This window comes from Arachis ipaensis, chromosome B3, assembly GCF_059453495.1.
Source record: "Arachis ipaensis isolate K30076 ecotype BB chromosome B3, ASM5945349v1, whole genome shotgun sequence".
In the NCBI taxonomy this organism is placed as follows: domain Eukaryota; kingdom Viridiplantae; phylum Streptophyta; class Magnoliopsida; order Fabales; family Fabaceae; genus Arachis; species Arachis ipaensis.
In genome coordinates, this window is record NC_142438.1 from 101,028,129 (window position 1) to 101,050,041 (window position 21,913).

Sequence of the window (21,913 nt, forward strand, 5' to 3'; positions counted from 1 at the left end):
GTAATCTTCATAACATGGATCAAAGACGTTATTGATCTAAAGCTAGGTCATTGTCCAGAAATTACGTGCTGTATGACTCGAGTACAGTATCAAATGAGTAAGAGTCACTGTATCACTGCCCGGGTGTAGTGTCAAGCGAGCAAGAATTACCACGTTTTCGTGAACGGACGAGAGTAAATAAGCTAGTTAACAAAAAAAGAGATAAAAGTAAAGGTCGGAGAGATAGAAAATTGAAATTTGGGACATGGAATATAGATACTCTAATAGAAAAATCTATGGAGGTGGTGGATACCATGACAAAGAGAAAGATTAACATAATGTGCCGACAAAAAACAAAATGGGTCGGCGCAAAGGCTAGGGAGTTAGTGACAAATGAATTTTTTTTGCCGGTATAGAAATTATCAAATGATCAATCGTAGTATAGTCTAAACCGACGCAAAATCCCTCATCAAACAAATCTACAATCTATATCCGAGAGTACTAGTCTCCCGAGTCGTTCTCCCTTGGAATTGCCAAAGTGTGCATCTTATTGATTTAGTAAGCCTTGTTGGAATTCTTTGAAGGTTTTTTAGCAAAGCAATGAGAAACAAACAATCAATTATCAAAAGACTTGGTTTAGGGTTGGCATTAGAAATTCTATCCTTATAGTCCATTCAATGTTGACAACAATTAGGCCTTGCTTCATTTAGTTATCCCCTAGGCATAGAGGAAGGTCAAATGAAAGCAATCAACTTGAGTCACAAGTCCTAGCTTCACCTTATGGGAATCTAGCTTTAGTGCACTCCAAGCCAACTAGCAATCCCTAATTCCAAATCAACTATTGATACAACTATTCAACTTCTTCCAAGGACCAAACCCTATGCCAAGTGTGAAAATTCTACTCCATAGCTAGTGTTGTCATTTTATCAAACATGTGATGAGCAAGAAGGAAAGTCATAGTAAAATGAGATGAAAAGTCGAATTGAAAGTATTGCAACACAAAGATCTAACAACAAGTCTCAAAGAGTAGCAATGAAGATCCAAAATGGAGATGAAATCCAAAATTACAAAGTTAAATTCTAGACCTATGAGAATTGATCAATTGCATCTACTACTTGAAATTGGCGAAGAAAATCTATGACATGAACAAAGTGGAGTGAGAATTATAATGGATCTCACCAAAAAGTCATTGAAAATTCAGAAATTAGATGAGGATGAACCCTAGTGAAGCTTGGAATCTCCCTCTTCTTCTTCCCAAAGTGTAACTAACTCTCCTCTCTCCCCAAAATATCTAGATCTAGAAAATGAACTAACTAAGTGTCCTTAACCCTTGTTCCTTTGGTCTTCTTAAGCTTTTCCCGCCAAGGTGTTTCTCCAAGAGTGGAATCCTTAACTGCCTCCACGCCTAAGTCACGTGACTTCTTAAAAAATCATATTCGCAAATCGGCGCGCACGCGCAAGGTACGCGCACGCGCCGTTGAGGCGTCTTGTAATGTGCGCGGAAGCGTGATGTACGCGTGCGCACCCATGAAGATCCTGGCTTAGCCGCTTCTCAAGCCGGCTCTTGGCTTTGGCTCCACGTTGCCCTATCCGCGCGGGCGCGCCAAGTGCGCGCGCGCGCCCATGCGGAAATTTCCAAAGCTTAATCCTCATGCTTCCTTCCTTTGTACCCGTCCTCCTTCTCTCTTTCGGTCCATTCCTACTCTATATCCTGAAACCACTTAACACACAAGTCACGGCATCGAATGGCATCAAGAGAAGATTAGAAATGTGTCTATTTTAGTGCGAAATACGCATGTTTTCATTCATGAGGCGAGACTAAGAAAGGAATGCAAAATCTTGTATTTCCATATAGAAAGTGTGTGGAATCATTGATAAAACCCCTGAAATCAGCACAAGATAAACCCTCAAATTGGGGTTCGTCAGTTAGATACCTCAGGGTTCAAACTTTGGTATATAAAAAAGGTGAAGAACAGGAATGGAATAGGTATTATCATGGATAAGCAGTGGAAGAAGGATGTAGTAGATGTCAAGAGGGTGGGTAATCGGATCATCTCTATCAAACTTGTGTTGGAACGAGGTGCTTTTCATGTGATTAGCGCCTATGCACCGGAAGTGGGTTCGGACGAGTAACACAAGATAAGGTTTTGGGAGGATTTAGAGAAGAGTTTAGTCCAAGACAAACCTTTGGAAGATAAGATTTTCTTAGGAGGAGATTTAAATGTCCATGTTAGAAGAGAAGTGACTGGGTATGAAAGTATCCACGGAGGCCATGGTTTCGGAGTGGTCAATACCGAGAGTAAAGCTATTTTGGATTTCTCCTTAACATTTCACCTTCTCATCACAAATATTTGTTTTAAAAAGAGAGACGAACATCTTATATTTTATAGGAGTGACATGACAAGCTCTCAAATCGATTTTTTTTTGTTGAGGATAGTCAACCGAAAATTTTGCATTAATTATAAAATTATTCCGGAAGAAAGTTTAACAACACAACATAAGATGCTCGTCATGAATTTTCGAGTTGAACAAATGTTAAGAAAAAGACATCATATGAAGAACCCAAGGATAAGGTGGTGACGGATGAAAGGTGAAAAACAAAGAAGCTTTCTAAGACGGGTAGAAGAAAAGGCAAAGTGGGAAGGGAATGGTGGACGTGCAAAAGAGATGTGGAGAAGATGATAGAAGTTATTAAAGAACAGTAAAAGAAAGTTTTGGTAAATCTAGAGGAATAGGACCAAAGGACAAGGAGTCATGGTGGTGAAATACGAGTGTACAAGATAAGATAAAGGTAAAAATAGAGTGTTTTAAAGAGTGGTCTTTACTAATAGTGGTTCTCAAATTCTTTGTCTTTACTATAGGCCAACAAAACAAGTGCGAAAAGCTTCAAACTTTACCTACGACGACAACATTGGTTTTTCGTTGTCACAACGTATACGAGAGGGGGAAAGAAGAAGAAGGTTCAATTGAGGTTACAGTAATGAAGTGTATTAACTCCCTTCTCATGTCACGCGACATCGTTTTAATACATTTTGGGCGCCAACAAATACACGACATTGTTTATGTAGTTTCAGGTGTCAATTAAAATTGTTAAGTCAGCTCTTTGGTGACAAAAATGAACGGAAGGACCAAATTAAATCATGATTCAAAATTTTATGGTACAAATTAGATCAATTAAAAATTTGGAAGCTAAATTGAGTCAGTGATCAAATTTTAAGTAGCACTTTTCACGTGCATCTAATTAAATAATTACATGTGGACAAAAATAATTATTTTTTATATTAATTATATGAATAATCATTAAAAATAAATATAATTAAATAATTATAACAAACGATTTATATAGTATGTCAAAATTAAACTTATGAATCAATAACTAGTAGTTTGATAAAAAAAATTATGTTATACAAATTCTAAATAAAAAAAATTATATTTTATAAATTCTAAATATAAATATTTTTATTGACTAATTATTGACTAATAAAAATGTTTATATTTAGACGTAATATAGTTATTAATTATCAATAAAGCTTTATATCCAAATCATTTAACCAACTAAATTCAACTAAGTTGCTATAATCTAATTTAGCTCTACACATGCCACTATTTCTAACAACCTTTTGACTTCACGCGTGACTACTATATATAACAGTCTTTTTTATGCATATTTCTTCTTTTTTTCAAATTTTTTCAACGTTTTTACTGTTCTCTACGTTTTTTTCCTTTTTTGCGTTCACTTCTTTTTCTGTGTTCTCTTCCTTCTCTGTGTTCTCTTCGTTCTTTGTGTTATTTTTGTTTATGATCAATGCTCTTTGATCTGATTTGAAGATTTGGATCAAAGTTTTTTTTAAATCAAACTGTGAAATCATGTTTGAATAGGTATTTCGTTTTCAAAGACAATAAATGATGCAAGTCCACACTGTCTATTGAACCAGCGCAAATTAGATTATTATTGTTCTGAAACGAATCAAATGGATGAAATTTAGTTCGAACCACGTTAATGTAGTTCATTAGTAGTTGATGCCGGTGTAGTTGTTTTGTCTACGAGTTGAATAATTTTATTTTTCTTTGTAAAAATTAGTATTTATGGTTAAAGGTTTGAATTTGAATGGAATGTTGGAATTTTGAATTATTTTTTTTATGAATCTATTTATGTTACGTTTAATGGTAGTTACGGTGTATTTTGAAACTCAATTTGGTGTAATATACAATTATTTTCGGTGTCATGCTTATAAATTTTCGGTGTTTTTTTTATGTCTGTTTATCTCAAAGATTGGGATGACTTTTAACACATTTTGAAGAAAATGCTACTACTGCTTTTTCTTCTTCTTCCCCTTTTTCCTTATTTTTCTCTTTCATTATTGTTATTGTCATTGTTGTCTTCTTTTTGTATGTAAAACAATTCAAATTCAAAATGCTCTGAAATTCACTAATGATGACGACACACAAACAAACTCAATTTGAAATAAGTTCAGACTACAAGTACATCTTATTTAAATCCAGAATGCACCGTAATTATTTAATGATGACGACACACAAACAAGCTCAGTTCAAAAGAAGTTCAGAACAAAAGTGTACTTTATTTTAATCCAGAATGCATCGAAATTCAAATCTAAAATGCACCAAAATTACTTAATGATGACGACACACAAACAAACTCAATTCAAAACAAGCACAGATCAAAAGTTCACCTTATTTAAATCCAGAATGCACCAAAATTACTTAATGATAACTCAAAACTCCTCCTCTTCCTTTTTCTTCTTCATCATTATCAGTATATTCTTCTTTTCTTATTCAGTTTTTTTTATTTTACCTTCTCATTTATTCTATTAACAAGAATAAAAACAAAAAAAAATTAAACAAAAAAGAAACGCATAATGATGCAAAATCACTAGGAAGAGGAGGGGGAAAAGAAAAAAACACAACAATAAAAGAACGACAATGAGAAGAAAACACGTGAAGAAGAAGGAATGTGAAGAAGAAGAAGGAACCCGAAGAAGAAGAAGAAGGAACCTAGGGGTGGCAATGGGGCGGGTAGGGCGCGGGTTTTTGCTCTACCCGACCCCGCCCCGCCGTACAACAACCCGCATAGAACCCGCCCCGCTGCTTCCCGCGGGTAGTAAAACATTGAACCCTAACCTCCCCTGCGGGTACCCGCCCCGCCCCTATAATTATTAAAATCCAATAAATGAAATTAAATTTTCAAAATTTATATAACCATCATCACATACATAACATAAATTAAAGTAAAAATTTAAATATGATACAATATTATTAATCATTTACTAATTATTTAACATATATTATACATATTATATATTAAAATTATATATATAGCGGGGCGGGTATTACCTAAACCTGACCCCGCCCCGTCCCTCCCAAGAACCCGCCCCGCTACACTACAACAAATTTGGGCTGAGGCAACCATTCGAAAACGTTGCCTTTTCTACTAAAAAAAACAACTTCATATAAGGGTTGCCTTAGAGAATCCAAACACAACGCATTAATAAATACTTTATTGCAACACCTTTTATGAGTTGTATTTTTTAATACATAAAACAACACTTGTTTAAATTTTTTTAAGTTGCCTTTCATATACCAAAAGCAACACTTGTATAAATTTTTCTGATTGTTTTTTCACATACCAAAAACAACACTTATCTAAATTTATTTGAAGTTAACTTTTTTTAATACCTAAAACAATACTTTATTGAGTTTTAGATTGTCTTTTTTTATATTTAAAGTTTTTTTTTTGCTTTTCTTAAATTTATGACATTTGAAGGATATATAACATACTAATAACATTTAAATATTTAAACTCAATTTAATTGATATAGAAAGAGAATAAGCTAATATAGATTGCATATATATAGAAAGATGTTTCAAGTGTCAATTAAATAACTTTCGGATGCACATACTAGTTACCAAGTCAAGTAAATAATAAATATAAATAAATAAAATACATATTTTTCTCAAGATTCACTACAAGAAAAATACCCATTCAGCCACACTTTTTTTAAGCTACATTTGAAAAGCGTAGCCTATTCCTAGAATAGGCTACGCTTTTTTGCAGGGTGCCCTTTTATAAGAGAATAAGAAACACTATTGAGGAATCACTTCAAAAGTGTCTCCTTAGATATTTTAAACATCACTTATAAAGCGTAGCCGTATCTGAATAGCTATGGAAACACGTTTTACACCAAAGGAAACGCTTTAAAAAAGTAACCCAGTTATTATATTTTGTGTGCACTTCTAAAGCGCTGCCTAATCTATGTAAGACTACTAAACCCCTCAACACTTAGTAATTTTTTTCAATTTCACCAATACTATCACCAACACAAAACTTAACTTTATAAGTGCTTCACTCGAGAACCCCAACTCGTCACCACCAACACTTCGTTACCTTTCTCATCAAACCCCAAAATGTTCTGCCGTCACACCATCCACTCGAGAACCATCGGTGTCGCCACTCCTCTTCCACACTCACCGCTCCTCTTCCCCACTCGACACTAACCACTCAAGAGCCATCAGTCGTCTTCGCGGTGTGCTCACGTTGGTCTTCAGCATCGTCCTCTGATCCTGTCGCTCACCATCGTGGTGGAGAAGGCATGTATTCACTCCCATTTTGTTCTAAAATTTCAGAGGATTAGGGTTCTGATTTTAGGTTTTTCAATTTGGGGGTTTGGGTATGTTGCGGCACGAGGGAACTCTCGTTCCCTCATTTCTCCTTTTAAGAATTTTATTGTAACTTCTATGATGATTGATACTCTTGGTACCAAATGTTCAGAAACAGATGACAGGAGAGGACCATCATTAAGAGCTAAGATTACAGGAAGTAATCACAAGAACAAGAACAAGAATAAAGCTAAGGTGGGGTTAGCAAGACGAAGCAATCACGAGAACAATTCTTTTGAAAAATGTTTCCTCCATCTCAGGTAATGTTCCTGAAACCTAAACTAGAAGCTTAGTAAAAACAGAAAGAATTCTGTAGTAAGAACTGAAATGTGTCGGCTGTAAAGATAGGGAAGAAGATTCTAACAAGCGAAGAGATTAAGATAATGATGCATTCTGTAGTAAAAACACTAAAGATACAATTGATAAACTGAAATTGAAAAGAGACTGAAAATCAAGTACCTGACTAGTAGATATGCATCATGTGTTTCTCAAGATCAAATGTACTCTCCTTGTTTTTTCCTTTATCTTAACCATTTAGGACAATCTCTTTTAATTCAGCTAGTTCTTTGGCCACTGAATGGTTCTGTGAAAAATCATAACTCAAGATGAATAATATGAACTTAGCTATTCTTTAATTGGGACAAGGTTTGAAGGCTTATGCTTATATCTTGAGTGCTATCCATTTCTATAAACACAGCCTACAGATTCCCATAGATTTCTGATTTGCTGGCTTTCTGTTTTATGCTTTCTTTGGCACTTCTAACCATCTTTCTTCTTATCAACTACAATTAAAAATTTTAATATCAAATCTCAGATTCATTAATAAGATTTGCTGCTTTCGATTCCAAATTCCAATGCTCATTTACCTACCTGTTTCTTGAGAACAGCCAGGCTCTTGGTGTGCAAGAGTGAAGAAAATTCCTCAGTGAACTAATAAATCCACTAAATCAAACTTTGGGCCTTCTTAATTAGTAACAATAAGAGTATTTTCACGCGGTTAATGAGATCGGTTTGAAATTATAAACCACCATGAGAAGCATGAGTTTCTTGCCAAACTTAAACCCTTCATAATTTATTTTTTTTATCATTTTATTAGTTTGTATACCCAATTTTAGTTTTTTATATATCCAAAAAATTACTATCTTTCTATTTTGCTTTACTCAATGTCTATTAAAGAGAACAAACATTATTGTACTACTTAATTTGATGTCACTCTATCTAAGAATGTATAAGTAGCTGTTGCGTGTGGGATCCAGTACCTTAGAAGGAAGGAAGGAGGGATATGGGTCCCATAGCTTTGGATCTTCAAACGTATATAAACAATTTGGGAGCTTCTAAGTTTCACCACCTTCCTTCACCAACCATAGTTAAAGCCTCTCAATCTCAAAAAAAGTGGAAAAAGAAACAGCTTTTCAAGTTTTGTTTATAGTTTGAATGTGTTGATAAGAGAAGAGATAATGGAAAGTTTGGTGATGAGTGGGAAGAAGCTTTGTGTGATGGTGTTATGTTTGGACTTCACGATTCTCTTTCATCAAAGGTGAGTTTCTCAGAAAATGTGAATTCTAACTTCTTAGTTTGGTGAATTGAATGGATGCTTTGCTCTATATTCTCTCTGGTTTTATTATTGCATTAGGGGCAAAGCTTTTTTGTTCTTCTATTGTGTACGATTGAATTTATGCTATAGAGTTCCTGTTCTTATTATGCAATTTGTATTAATGGAATTCAAAACAGTGCAGGGGCATTTGAGTTTTGAAACACCTTCAATTCTTATTATTAGTCTTCAATATGTAGTGCAAGATCACTTGGAGGGTTTTAATTGGTGTCGTCGTGGAATATGTAATCCGGCAGCCCATTCCAGAGATAAGCAGCACTGTATTTCTCAAAATTTAGAGGTGAAAAAGTTTTTCTTATTTGATGCACTAATATATGAAGTTTTATTCATTAATTTGTCTTCAATTTTTTAATCCTTTTGCTTCAATTCACTTGTGTAACTTGATGTATTCTTGAACTGTGTGTTATGTGCATTGATGGAGATTTTGCTACTTGTGTTCAGTGCAGTAAATTGCCGGTCCTACTTGTATTCAGTGTTGTGAGATTTTGCTAATCAACATGTTTGCTAGTAAAAAAGTACATTGTAGTTCTTTAATATGTTACTCCTCTTGATTTTGAAGTTCTTTGATCCCAGTTTCTTCAACTTTTTGTAATTTAAGCATTCATTTCCTACTTCCATCATGTTAAGCTGTGTTTGATTATTTTGTGCTCATCATGAAAACTGGTTCTGATTTTCTATGAATTTGTTAAGAAACTGACAGTCCACGCAATTGTTTCAATCATTTAAATTAATAATGTTGGATTTACTTATAAAATAAACATGGAGACTAACATTGTAATCTGTACCAGAAGTTGTAGAGAGACATTTATTCATGTAGCAGAGTCAATGTTGCTACTCTTGTACTTCATTATCTTTGTATGGGATTATGTGTTTATTCGATAGGAAACAGAAATTATAGAATATATTTGCAAATTTTGTTGCAATGTTGCTAGTCCTGTTTCTTACATAGTACTGCTAGTTTTTCTAGTGCTGTTTTTGAAACTGCCTTTGTTATTGCTATTTTCTTAATTTTATTACTTGCAAAATTTGAACGAATGTTATTATTTCAACACTGTAAATGGTGAAAGTTTAGCAGAAAAAACTGCTAATTTTTGTTATTATCATCTTTAGTTTCCTTTCCTTGCTAATTCTTAAAAAAACTGCTCTGCTTCATTAGTGCTTCTGATCACTCTTGCTAGTTTCATTAGTGAATTTAGTTTATTATGCATATTATTTTTTATTATAAGGCATATTATTGGTGCTTCTGATCACTCTTGTTATTTAATTTTTTTTAGTGCTTCTGATCACTTTTGATTCCAAATTGATGATTCCATTGTTTATTTTATCAGAGGAAACATGAATTCAGAGGAAGCTGCACAAATTCCCAGAAGAACTACTAGGTCTTTAGCTTCATCTTCTGCACAAAATTCTGCTTCATCTTTAGTTAAGTTTTGTTTGCTTTCTATTTCTTTTTGATCTTTAGTTTCATCCTATATTATTATTAGTTAACTGATGGTTTCAATTTCGTTCCTTGGGTTTGAGTTTCTTCTCCAAAATCCCTGGTTGAATCATGGATAAGAGCATGTTAGCTGGTTTTGAATCACTTCTGTTAGAATCTGTTTCTGTACTATGATATTATTTTAAATCTTGTACTTAGCTATGTATCTAGATCTCATGCTCTTGAATTTCTCTAAACTTTGGTTGCTGCAACTTATTGTATGTATCCTTTGATTAAATGGCAGAAGTAGTTTCATATCTAAGTAACCTTTCCATTGAGTATGCTTACACTCAAATAAGTTAGGCTACATAATGTATTTATTGATCAGTCAGCTGCTTGATTCTTGGATCTATGAATGATTGTTGCTTTCTTAATCAGCACAGTTTACTTTGTAGTAGTAAATGGTAATGTTCCAATAAACAAAAATCAAGTACTAATGGGGGCTATTATTCATTTTTCTAGAGTAGTTTACTGATTTCGTGTTGTTAATTGTTTTTGTTGCATGTGGATTATATATGCTGCAGTATTTTTGTGGCTCATTGCAATTTGTTGGTTCAAACTTGATGAAATTAAAATCATTAAGGGAACTTATAATATTTTTTGCTGGTTTTGGTCCAAAAATTCTAATGTGAAATTGGTTCTTGTAGCACTGCCATTATTTCTAGCTTTTCGTTTTCAAATTCATTTATATATATTGAAGTTTTGTTTCTAATTCAATTTTTCATTTATGTAGTCAATTCATGAACACGGAAAAAAGATTGACAATTCTTATGGATTCTGGCAGCAAAAATTTAGAAGATAAGAAAGAAATTTCTGCTCAATCTTACTACTAATATATGTGCCTTCTTTATATTTGGTAGTACGTTATTTTAGAAACTTATTAAAGAAATTAAATACTAATAATAAAATTTATCATGAAGTGGAAATAGTTATGAATTTTGGTGTGAATTTTGATGTGAATTTTTTTTCTCTCAACCTTTTTGGCAGGGCATGGATTATAGGAAGTCGTAATGGTGAAGACAGAATTGCTCCACTGCTTGTGTTGAGCTCCTCTATCAAAAAATAAAATGGTGAAGACAGAATTGATGTAGGATACAATATTTTAGTTTTTGGTAGAGTATTAGTAGTAAATTCTAAGTGATTTCGTGTTTATTTTGATATAGCTATGCTTAATTTAGTGTGAGATGTATGAATATTAATACTTTTGGATCATTATAAATATATTTTATTTACAGATAATTTTTATTATATAAAGAAATTATTTAGTATAATTATGTATTTATTTTTATTTTATAATATTTAACTCATTTAATTAAAAATGCAGAATTATTATACATGTAATCATGTTACTAAATATTATGTTGTATTAATAATTAGTAGAATATATATATACAAAAAAAAATGAGACATAAGGCTACACTTATATACAATAGCTATAGTATACAATAAAAAAAAAAACCAAGGGACCTAAGGCTACACTTATAAAAAGTAGCCATGGTATACAATGTGGCTACGCTTTACAGGTGATGCAGTAGCGTTGAAAAGCGTAGCCTATTCTGGCAAAAATGGAAGCTGAAAAGCATAGCCTTTGGTCCTGGACAGCATCACTTGAAAAACGTACCCTATTCCCAAACTCCAAAAGCGTAGCCCTTGGTGCAGAAAAGCGTAGCCTTTGAGAATAGGCAACGGCCGAATAGGAATCACCCCAAAAAGCGTAGTCGTAGCCCAAAAAGCGTAGCCGTAGCCTAAGACATCATTTTTTTTCACTTTTGGCTACACTTTTCAAGTGTACCTAAATGGGTATTTTTCTTGTAGTGATTATAATATTGGACATAGCGAATCTTTCCGTATAATTTGACATCGTCGGCTTTGCAGTTTTCCAGTTCCACAATTAATACCCCAATCTTCTCCTTCAACTATCTTAATTTCCTATTAAAAGGTAATGATACATATAGTCAATATTATATCATCTAATATTTAAAATTTGTATGAAATGATGTTGGACATGTAAAAAAAAAATTCCAATAGATTATTAATAATAAGCATACCTCCTCAGATGTCTCACCACTGCCAGCTTCTGAAAGATCATAGTCTTCAAAGAAGTTGCGTTTGTGATCTTTGGAATTGGAACTATAGCCTTATACAAAAGTTAATAACAAGTAACTAGATATATTGAAGAAATTAAAGAAAAGAGAATTTCATCATAACTTTAGCCCTATACAAAAGTTAATAACAAGTAACTAGATATATTGAAGAAATTAAAGAGAAGAGAATTTCATCATAACTTGTAAATGAATAAAAAAGTAAAATAAATAAGGAAATGAGAGGGGTTAATTGTCTATACAGAAGAATATACTAATAGTAGTTTTTGTGGTACTTGTTCCAAACCTTTAATATATCATCTTTCAACTTCTGTATCAATTTTTGTTGCTCATTAATCATTGCTGTAAGTTTTCTGTTATCTTCTATTCTGCTATTTCCAGTATGGATGTTTTCTTAGAAAGTGTGACCTAAAAACAATAAAGTAATCAAGATAACAGAAACTTCAAAATACCCAGCAGTAACACTTCCAAATTATCTTTAAGAACAGTCTAATATGCAAAAAATTATTGTTAATTTCACAACATGGACAATGTGTGTAGGAACCATGGGCTTTTTCTAATAAGCCTTGCTTAATGGAAGTTATATTATATAAATGGCTAGATGTATTATGATTTTTCTCTTTTTTTCCTCTTCTTTTTCTTTTGCAAATTATCTTTTTGTTTTGGAGGGTAAGGGTAGGGGCACAATTGTATGTCCCATTGCAAAATAAACCATTCATACCTTCAACTGTGTTAGCTCGTGCTCCACTTAAAATCCAAAAATGTGAAACCAAAATCTTTGGGTATTCACAATCACTTATGAGATAACATGAACAAACTTGTATTTAGAAGACTTCAATTTATTGAAAATAACCTTTTCATTGAGCATTGCAGTAAGTTTCTTGACATCATTATGTTTTTCTCTTTCATTTGATAAAGTTGTTTCAATATTATGTAGCTCCATGTTCAGTTCCGAGATTTGCTTCTTCTTAGCATTTAAAGAATTTTCAAGCATGCTATTTGAGTCTAAATTGTCACTGCAAGATTGCAAATTGGGTAACCTTACCCAGTGAAAGCAAGAACTGCTGTGTGTCCAACAAAGAGAGTAAAATTTACATTATTCTCTATGAACTAGTTAACTCAATCAAAGTGGTCAACAGAACAAACAAACAAAAAACAATAATCAATTCTCTATGAACTAATTAACTCAGCAAATTACGAAAATTAATCATTCTGTAATTTACATTGAAAATGAAGAAATCAAAGGGAAAATACCAGAATCAGCATGGAGAACCAAAGATTGTAGAATCAGTAACAACCAGCGTCCAGAAGTGCACCTTAGTGGAGAAGCCATGGAGAACTTGAAATTCAACAGAAAATCAATCAAGCCAGTCCAAACAAATTGAAATTCCAGACCCAAGATAATAGAATGCTTAATTATCTATGAACTAAGATAAATGCTGATAAGAGAATCCTAATTTTAATCTAAATTAACCTAATCAGCAAAAAGAAGGAAAAAGAAGAAGGAGAAATACGAAAAAGAAGGAAAAGAAGAAGAAGGAGGAGAAATGCAAAGAAAAAAGAGAAAAAGAAGAATGAAAAAGAGAGAAACGTAGGAATTATTCACGTACTTAGAGTATGACATACTCCACTAATATAATAAATTTTTGTTGAGTTTAAACCAATTTAATTGTATTTAATTACCAAAAAATTTAGATACTTAGCATAACTGATTAATTATTTTGTATTTTTCTGTATCTTCTTACTCTATCAAATTTTGATTAAATTATTCTAAATTTATGTATTCGTCTAGGCAACGATGACTTTATAGCAACTATGACTGAAAGCACAGACATACATGTATCACATACATTTATTTATCCTAACATAATTCTTGGACCATCCATTAATAATATAAAGGTCACATCTCATCTCATCTCAGGAAATCATCATTTTGGAGAAGCAATTGCGTCTATGGCCACTGGCCAGCACTTAAAAAATCAAAAGCTTAGCTCGCTTCTTTGCAATCCAAAAGTGACAGATGAGTTGTTCCATTATTCCATTCCATGCACATATAGATACATGAACACAATTCCGGTGACTAAGAAAATTATGGTTAAGGCCGACTAAATATTGACTCTCAAATCCAAAAATAACATTCATAAATAAAGCTGTAATTAATTTTAACTATATTTTTTAAACACTGCTCATAATTAATTCCATTTTGGTAACTTTCAGTTTTTACCATATAGGCAAAAATAAAATATTATAAAAAAATATTAATATATGTATAAATTTATCAAGTTATTTATTTAGACGATGTCTTTTATTAATTTGTAGTTAATTTTTATTTCTTTAAAAAATAAAAAACTACTAAATAGTTGTGTTTTGCTCAAATGCAAGTTGGCATCGCTTATTAGTAAATAGTGTAGAAATTTTTTGATATCGAATGAGGCAATAGTCTGGTGTGATAGGAGGATACAAGATAATGAATAAAACACAAAAAATTTAAATGCACGTATATATACTTATTGTGATGTAAGATAGAATTCAATGTTTCTGTGGTGGGACATGGTCATTGTTTTAGATCTGATCGGTAAAATTATTGCTAGAATTTGTTACTTACTATCGGTGTTCGTAATTAGATTGGAAGCTGTATATTACCAAATGCAACAATATCAGTAATCTTTCATGTTTTGTTCGTATTTGTTTGTTGATGTCGATTTAAACCTACCTGAAAGTTGCTTTTTGAATAACTGCACTTGGTGTTTGTAACGGAGATGGGCCATGTAGATTTAAGACAATAAAAATGAATAAGATGATATTTTTTTCTATTTTTTATTTTGGTCTTAATTATTATTTTTTTTTTACGATAGAGAGGCTCGAACTTGCGACCTCTTAGAGATGGAGAGATTATACCATTTGAGTTATAACTAGGCTTTTTATTTTGGTCTTTAAAAAAGATAATATTCTACTTTTTAATTTACTTTCTGAAATTGGTCTTGTAATTTAAATTTTCAAATGTTTTGGGTTAGTTATTTGTGAATTAAGTATCACCCTAAAATTCTTTCTAAAAAAATTATCACTCCCGAGATTAATAAATAATAAATATTAAGTAGCATTTAAAATTTTAAATAGAGGAGTGCTAAGGGGCCGCAATTTTTGTGTTTTGTAATCATCAATTGGCCATCAATAGTCTTTTTAATGGTGTGAGATTACATCTAATGGTGGAAAATCACTCAATTTTCTTTTGATGGTTAAGTGCTGGTCATAAAATATAAAAGTTGCTTGCCCCTAGACTTTTCCTTTTAAATTTTCAAAAAGAAAATATATATTTATTATGGTAAACGATTTTATTTACACTTTTTAAAATTTACACCACTTTAATAAGAGTTTAATTTTGATGTATTGATAGTGTAAAATATATTTATAAAGTCGTATAATCACATCCATCTTTTTAGATGATCATTCATGCTGTCAATGAAAATAGTAGTTACTATTGATGATGTGGTGTTACGTAATTAAATGTACCTATAAAATTACTTGATACTCACAGTATATCAAAATTAAATTCACTTAATAATGGTCAAATATTAAGACCAATTAACTCCAAACTAATGACCAAGTGATCTAATATAATTGGATCGCAGAGCATAACCATATATAGCCATGAATACTGAAGTCACCTTAGACGGCACCATAGATATAAATATATTAAGGAGCATCTATCAAAGCCTAGTTTGGATGGGCTGTTCTTTCAGCAAACAACGGCAGAGGCTTATTGGGCATCATAAACAGGAAGAAGACCCAGCAGCAGTTCTTGCTGCCCAAACCTGCTGTATGTGTGAGCCTGCCTTGTGTGTGTATATTTATATATCATCGTTATATATTAGCATCTATTATTAGTCTAACATGGTTAGTTATTGCAGTTGATCTTTGTGATATTGAAGCACTGTATGAGCTGTTCAAGAAATTAAGTAGCTCCATAGTTGATGACGGCCTCATCAGCAAAGTAATAATTAAGCTACCTATAGAGTAGTACTATACTACTCATGCACGTTGACCATATATATATGTATATGGACTAACTAATAATCTTGAATTTATGGGATGCAGGAGGAATTTCAACTTGGCTTATTTGGTAACAGCAAGAAAAGAAACCTTTTTGCCGATAGGGTACGGTTATTAGCTTTAATTAACTTGCTGCTTTCCTATATAGAAGGATGTAAAAATAACAATAAATGTGGATGCAGATATTTGATTTATTTGATTCGGGAAAGGATGGGGTGATAGAGTTTGGAGAGTTTGTTAGAGGACTCAGCGTGTTCCATCCTGCAGCGCTCCAACCACAAAAAGCAGCTTGTATGTAATGATATCAATAACATCATCAATTAATCTATTCTTCATCTCCATATATCTCTTTAATTTCTCTATCTAAGATCCATGAATATACACGTGGCATGCAGTTGCATTTCGGCTCCACGATATACGGCAAAGTGGCTTTATTGAACGCGACGAGGTAGGGAATAATTTCCAATAAGGTGCTGTTTTCGTGAAAATATCTTCAATGCGAAGATGATATTGCGAACGGTATAAGTAACCACCGAATAATAAACAAGCTCATTGACAACTGTATACATGTATCTTGGTTATTACTTATTACTGATTATCATGAATGTGGAAGGTAAGAGAGATGATTGTGGCACTACTAAGCGAGTCCCAATTGGTGTTTTCTGATGACATAATTCAGCTCATAATCGATAAGGTATGTACTGTACTGCCCTTTCTTTTTCCTTTTTCCCCCTCTTTCCCCCTCTAACTTCAGATTAATTACTAGATCACCTAATTGTCATATTAAACCTTTCACAAAGCTCTGTATATATATGTTATAAAACATAGCATGCAAATATATATGTGTATAGGCTTTTCAAGAAGCAGATCTCAAAGGAGATGGTAAAATTGATCCAGACGAGTGGCAACAATTTGTGGCTCGAAATCCATCTTTATTGAGGAATATGACAATTCCACATTTGAAGTATATATTTAATTAGTTTTCCCATGGCGCCACTTTACTTTCTCACTCTCGCTTTATGACATTTTTTCAAATTAGAACTAATTAACTGTCAATGTGTAATTTGCAGGGACCTTAATAAGGAGTTTCGTAATTTTGAATCAAGTTCAGACTTTATTGAAGATGATATAAGAAACCTCTGAGAATCTTTTGAGTTCAGACTACGTACTCAGAACAAGGAAGAATAGTTTTTGCAGTCTCAGCAATATAATGAGAGAGATAAGTGTCCAGTAACGTTATTAACACATAAGTCAATGAAGAGGAGACCATTCTTAGAAGCTGTAGCGAAGTAGCATTAGACTATTTCAGAATTAAATGTGACATAATAGAAGTCTTAGATTAATCAAAAGCACTAGTGAGTACAGGTGGGAATTCCCGTTACAATAGAAACAAAACTTGTAATAAAGAGAAACTTGTGAGGTTCACCGTCAACCTAAATTTCTTTTTTATTCATTGAATAAAAATTTTACCTGCCTTAGATTTAAAAAAAATTAAGACTATCAAATGGGTCAGCCTGACCTACTTTAGGTCAGTCCATTTAAGTCCACAAATTAAATTAGATGACCCGTTTAAACTTCACTACAAGAAAGTTTTAGAATAGCGACTGATTTTAGTGACCGAAAATAGCAATTGATTTAGCAACGGATAAAGAATTTTAAGGACCAGAAAAATATTGGTCGCTAAATTACAATCAGCGACTAATTTTAGTGACCAAAGAAATTGGTCATTAATAGTGACCAATTTAGCGATCGATAAAGTTTTTATACGAGAAACATAAAGTTGGTCCCTATTTTTTAACTTAGCATCGAATTAGCAACCGAAATGAGGAAGTAATGCTTGGAATTGTTGGTCACAAAATCGGTCACTATTTTTTAATTTAGCGACCGATTTTGCAACTAATAGATAAGCTGAAAAAGATTGATCGCTAACTTAGTTGCTAAGCTGATGGTTGCTAAATCAGTTGCTAATAATTAAGATATCGATCGATTTAACGACTGCGATATAATAATGTTATAACTAATCAGTCACTAAATCGGGTCGCTAATTTAAAATATTTACTGAATTACTCTACCCTAACTCACTCTCACCAATCACCATTCTCACCTTCTCAAACAGTTACTGAGTTGCATTTCTTCCCCTCAAACAGTCTTCGTCTTCTCCAATCTCGATGTTGTCGCCATCGTCTTCTGGACTCGCAGCCGTCATCGTCGTCTTCTCCAGCCTCGGCGTCGTCACCGTTATCTTCTGAACTCAACATTTCATGGTGCTTTCTCTCGCTTCTACAGCGACAAAGGTAGGATTCTCAACGAAGAGGAGCATGCCAAAAGAGAATGTCTGCATCAAGGTATCTCCCCCCTTCTCTTTCCCTTTTCCTTTCTCCTTCTCCTTCTTCAAAGCCCGATTCCGATGATTTTTTTTTGTGTGCAGAAATGGGAGAGAGAGAGAGGTCGGAGAAACAGAAACAGCAAGCTGAGAAGGAAAAAGCAGAAATGGACAAAAACGCTTCTGACAAGGTATTTGATTTTTATTCTTGTCATCAGTGTTTTAGGATTTCGATTTCACTACTCTAATGTCTAAACATCAACCATGTATTTTTATGATTGGATAAATTTCTTCTCACTAAATTCATAATTTAATGTTTAAATCTATTAATTAAGGTATTAGCCTCTAAAAAACGTTTTAGATCTTAGGATTAAATCAAGAATTGTATGGTTTGCATTCCAATTTATGAATCTTCGGTCAAAAAGTTCAATGACTGTTGGTATATTTAAACTGAGCTTATTAATAAACTATAAGCCAAATTACAGTTACTATAGATTTTTTCAATTTGTTCAATAACCTCCATTTGTTCAATTTGTTCAAGCAGGTACTTTATTTCCTAATCCAAATTCTGATCCATTCTGTTAAGACTTTTTCACCATATCTATTTTAGAATATTCTCCAACACAAATATGCTAATTAGATTTTCTCACTAGAAGAACACACGAGCCTGCGAAAATGACTTACGATAGTTTTTCTGGTTCTTTTTTCTTCTGCAAAAAAAATCTTGAATATACTGAGTTATTATGAAGCTTAAATTTGTAATACATCTCTTTGTTATTTAGCTCCATATTTATCTAGAAGTTAGTTTAATCAGTGACAAGAATAGAAGATTGAGATCTCTCTCTAGCTTTCTACACATAGTAAAATTTTGAAGCTTCTTCTCTGTTCTTTCTATTCTCTCCTCACACATTAGCTCGTTTTAATTTAGTAATTTATGTATTTAGTATTTAGTAGTTTTGTGTCTTGCATGTCATTTTTTAATAACAGAAATTACTTGCTATAATAGATGAGCTTGAAGTATTGTGACCTGAATTTAAACTCCTTGGGAACAAATTGAACAATTAGAGGTAAATCCTACCTGTAATAACTGTAATATTATTCTACTCTCTTGCTCCTTGGGGCTGTTGCTTCTTTGCTATGCTCTCTTTTGTTTATGGTTTTGTTAGGAGAAACCTTGAAAGCATGCTTACAATTTTATGGTCCTAGTGCAACTTTTTATCAGGACTCTTCTGGTTTTTAATTCTATTCTTTTTGCAAGCTTTAATTTGAGAATCTTAGATGCTTCTTAGTGCCCTTCTAAAAAAATCAACTATGGTATAATTATTGTTAGTGTATATATTAGTATGTGGCTTCATAATTTGTCTCTTGTTAGATCTTGTTATTTTGTTATCATGATAATTATATTGAGAGAATTAAGACATCTCTAGATAAATAAATAGAAAGAAAAAGAAAAGATATTACTATTTATAACTTTCATTATATCAATAGAGTTTAGACATTGTAAATTTTGCATCTTTTGCAATTTCATGAGAAGGAAATCCAAAGGAATACTTTTTTAGCAATCTCTCTTTTCTTTTCTTATATCTATCTCTAATCATAATTCATCTTTGTGTTTGTGAAGTCTTCCCTCATAGTATTATACACCAACGTATAAATGTGAGCTAAGGAAACCATCACCATGCTGCAAGAATATATATGTTTAAAATTATTCTAATTTTGACTAATTTGTTAGAATGCGAACTTCTGAATTTGTCTTTAAATTTGTTAGATGCGTAGATGACTCTGAATTTGCTGTTGAATTTATCTGTAAATAGGTGGTTTTAAACTTCTGGTTTTGTAATTTGTTACGCAGTTTCTCATATGAACATTACAATTTGGCTAAGTAGTTTGCTTTTACTTTCGTTTCTGCTAGGTTTCTTATTTGAGTATCGTTCTCAGTTGTGTTATGTATTGATTCTAGAAATTAGGTGTGGGAACTAAAAATTGTGATGGATTGAATGATCACTAGCTATAACATTTGAAGAAGTAGCTTTCTATTTAAATTTATTTGGCAGTTATTTTAATGAAAATGCAACTATTTTTATGTTCTTAATATATATACATGTTTTATACAAGATATTTGTCATTAAGAATAAAGAGATATAGATTTCTAGATCTCTCCTGTTTGTGCAGAATTTTTAGTCTTTCAATATTATTAACTAAGTGCTGGGGTCTTACCTCGATCTGCAAAAGATTTTAAGACTTGGATCCAAGATATGGAGTTAGTGGACTTGCCGCTCACTGATCGTAGGTTCACATGGTTTAGGGGACGCTCTTGTAGTCGCATTGATAGAGCTTTGTTTAGCCTAGAGTGGCTGGAGGAGTTTCCGGAGACTCGGGTACGTGGTAGACCAAGGGGGCTGTCAGATCACTGCCCTATTATTGTAGAAGACAAAAAAAATGAGGGGAGGCCCAAGGCCATTCAGAAGTTTAGATTCCTGGTTTACGCATGAAGGCTTTTTTAGAATGGTGAAGGAGGAGTGGAGAGGCTTTGGGGAGATTCAGTTCACAGATAAATTGAAGGCGTTGTCGATTCCGCTAGGAAGGTGGGTAAGGCCAATTTTAGTGACATGGATAAGAAGATTACGACCTTTGAGGAAGAAATCAAGAAGATTGATGACTTGGTGAGCAATGGAGTGTATGATGGAACTATGGAGGCTAGACGAAAGGCGCTAGTAAGTTGCTATGAGAAGTGGTATGTGAGAAAAGAGATTCATTGGAAGCAGATGTCACGATCGAGACAAGCCAAGGAAATGGACAAAAATACAAGATACTTTCACCACATAGCCTTAGCAAGAAGGAGGAACAACATGATAGATACTTTGCTAATCAATGGCAGACAGGTCAGGAACCAGACGAGGATTAAAATTGCTATTATAGATTTCTATAAGGAATTATATCAGCAGAAAGACTCTCCTATGGTGGGCTTCAGGGACGGTCTGGTGAGAAGAATACGCCAGGATGATGCTGTAAAGTTGGAAATGTTGCCGTCAGCTGAGGAGATAAGAAAGGCTGTTTGGGATTGTGAGTTCTCTAAGGCACCAGGCTGTGACGGGTATAACATGAATTTTATTAAGAGGTGTTGGGACGAGATAGGGCCGGAATTCACGGCAGCTGTGATCGGATTCTTTCAGACATCAAGGTTACCGGTGGAGTCCAATATCACTTGGGTGGCGCTGGCTCCAAAGTTTGTGGGGGCAAGGGAGATTAAAGACCTGCGACCAATTAGTATGGTTGGGTGTGTGTACAAGGTTATTTCCAATGTATTGGTGAGGAGGATGAGACAAGTAATGCCAGAGCTAGTAGGAGAGACGCAGAGTGTATTTGTGAAAGGCAGGAAAATACATGATGGAACACTCATTGCATGTGAAACTGTGGACTGGCTCAAGCAGAGGAAGGAGGAGGCAGCAATAATCAAGCTAGACTTCCAAAAAGCATATGATAGAGTCAAGTGGAGTTTTGTGGACTTGGTACTACAGAAGATGGGATTTGGGCTTAGATGGAGATCGTGGGTTATGGAGTGCGTGACGACAGCTTCTATGTCAGTCCTGATAAACGGTTCGCCAACCAAGCCTTTCAAAATGGAAAGAAGTTTGAGAGAAGGTGACCCACTCTCTCCGTTCCTATTCGTACTGGTTGTAAATGTGCTACATCGG

The 21,913-nt window shown here is 33.4% G+C and overlaps 1 protein-coding gene across 1 annotated transcript; it reads left to right on the plus strand.

Annotated features, from left to right (window-relative positions):
- The first annotated feature begins 15,493 nt into the window (after positions 1-15,493).
- Positions 15,494-17,386, plus strand: LOC107630694 (calcineurin B-like protein 4). Its single transcript, XM_016333897.3, has 8 exons — positions 15,494-15,662; positions 15,754-15,836; positions 15,941-16,000; positions 16,078-16,186; positions 16,291-16,343; positions 16,509-16,589; positions 16,747-16,859; positions 16,966-17,386. Exons 1-8 carry the CDS (start codon positions 15,494-15,496, stop codon positions 17,036-17,038), a joined length of 741 nt encoding a protein of 246 aa, XP_016189383.2. The 3' UTR covers positions 17,039-17,386.
- Positions 17,387-21,913: the final 4,527 nt, after the last annotated feature.

Bases quoted from the DNA above. Each gene is read 5' to 3' on its own strand.
- LOC107630694 (XM_016333897.3), top strand. From the start codon at position 15,494: ATGAATACTGAAGTCACCTTAGACGGCACCATAGATATAAATATATTA. The intron at 15,837-15,940 runs GTAATAATTAAG...TATGGGATGCAG, and splicing joins ATGACGGCCTCATCAGCAAA to GAGGAATTTCAACTTGGCTT. The intron at 16,187-16,290 runs GTATGTAATGAT...CGTGGCATGCAG, and splicing joins CCAACCACAAAAAGCAGCTT to TTGCATTTCGGCTCCACGAT.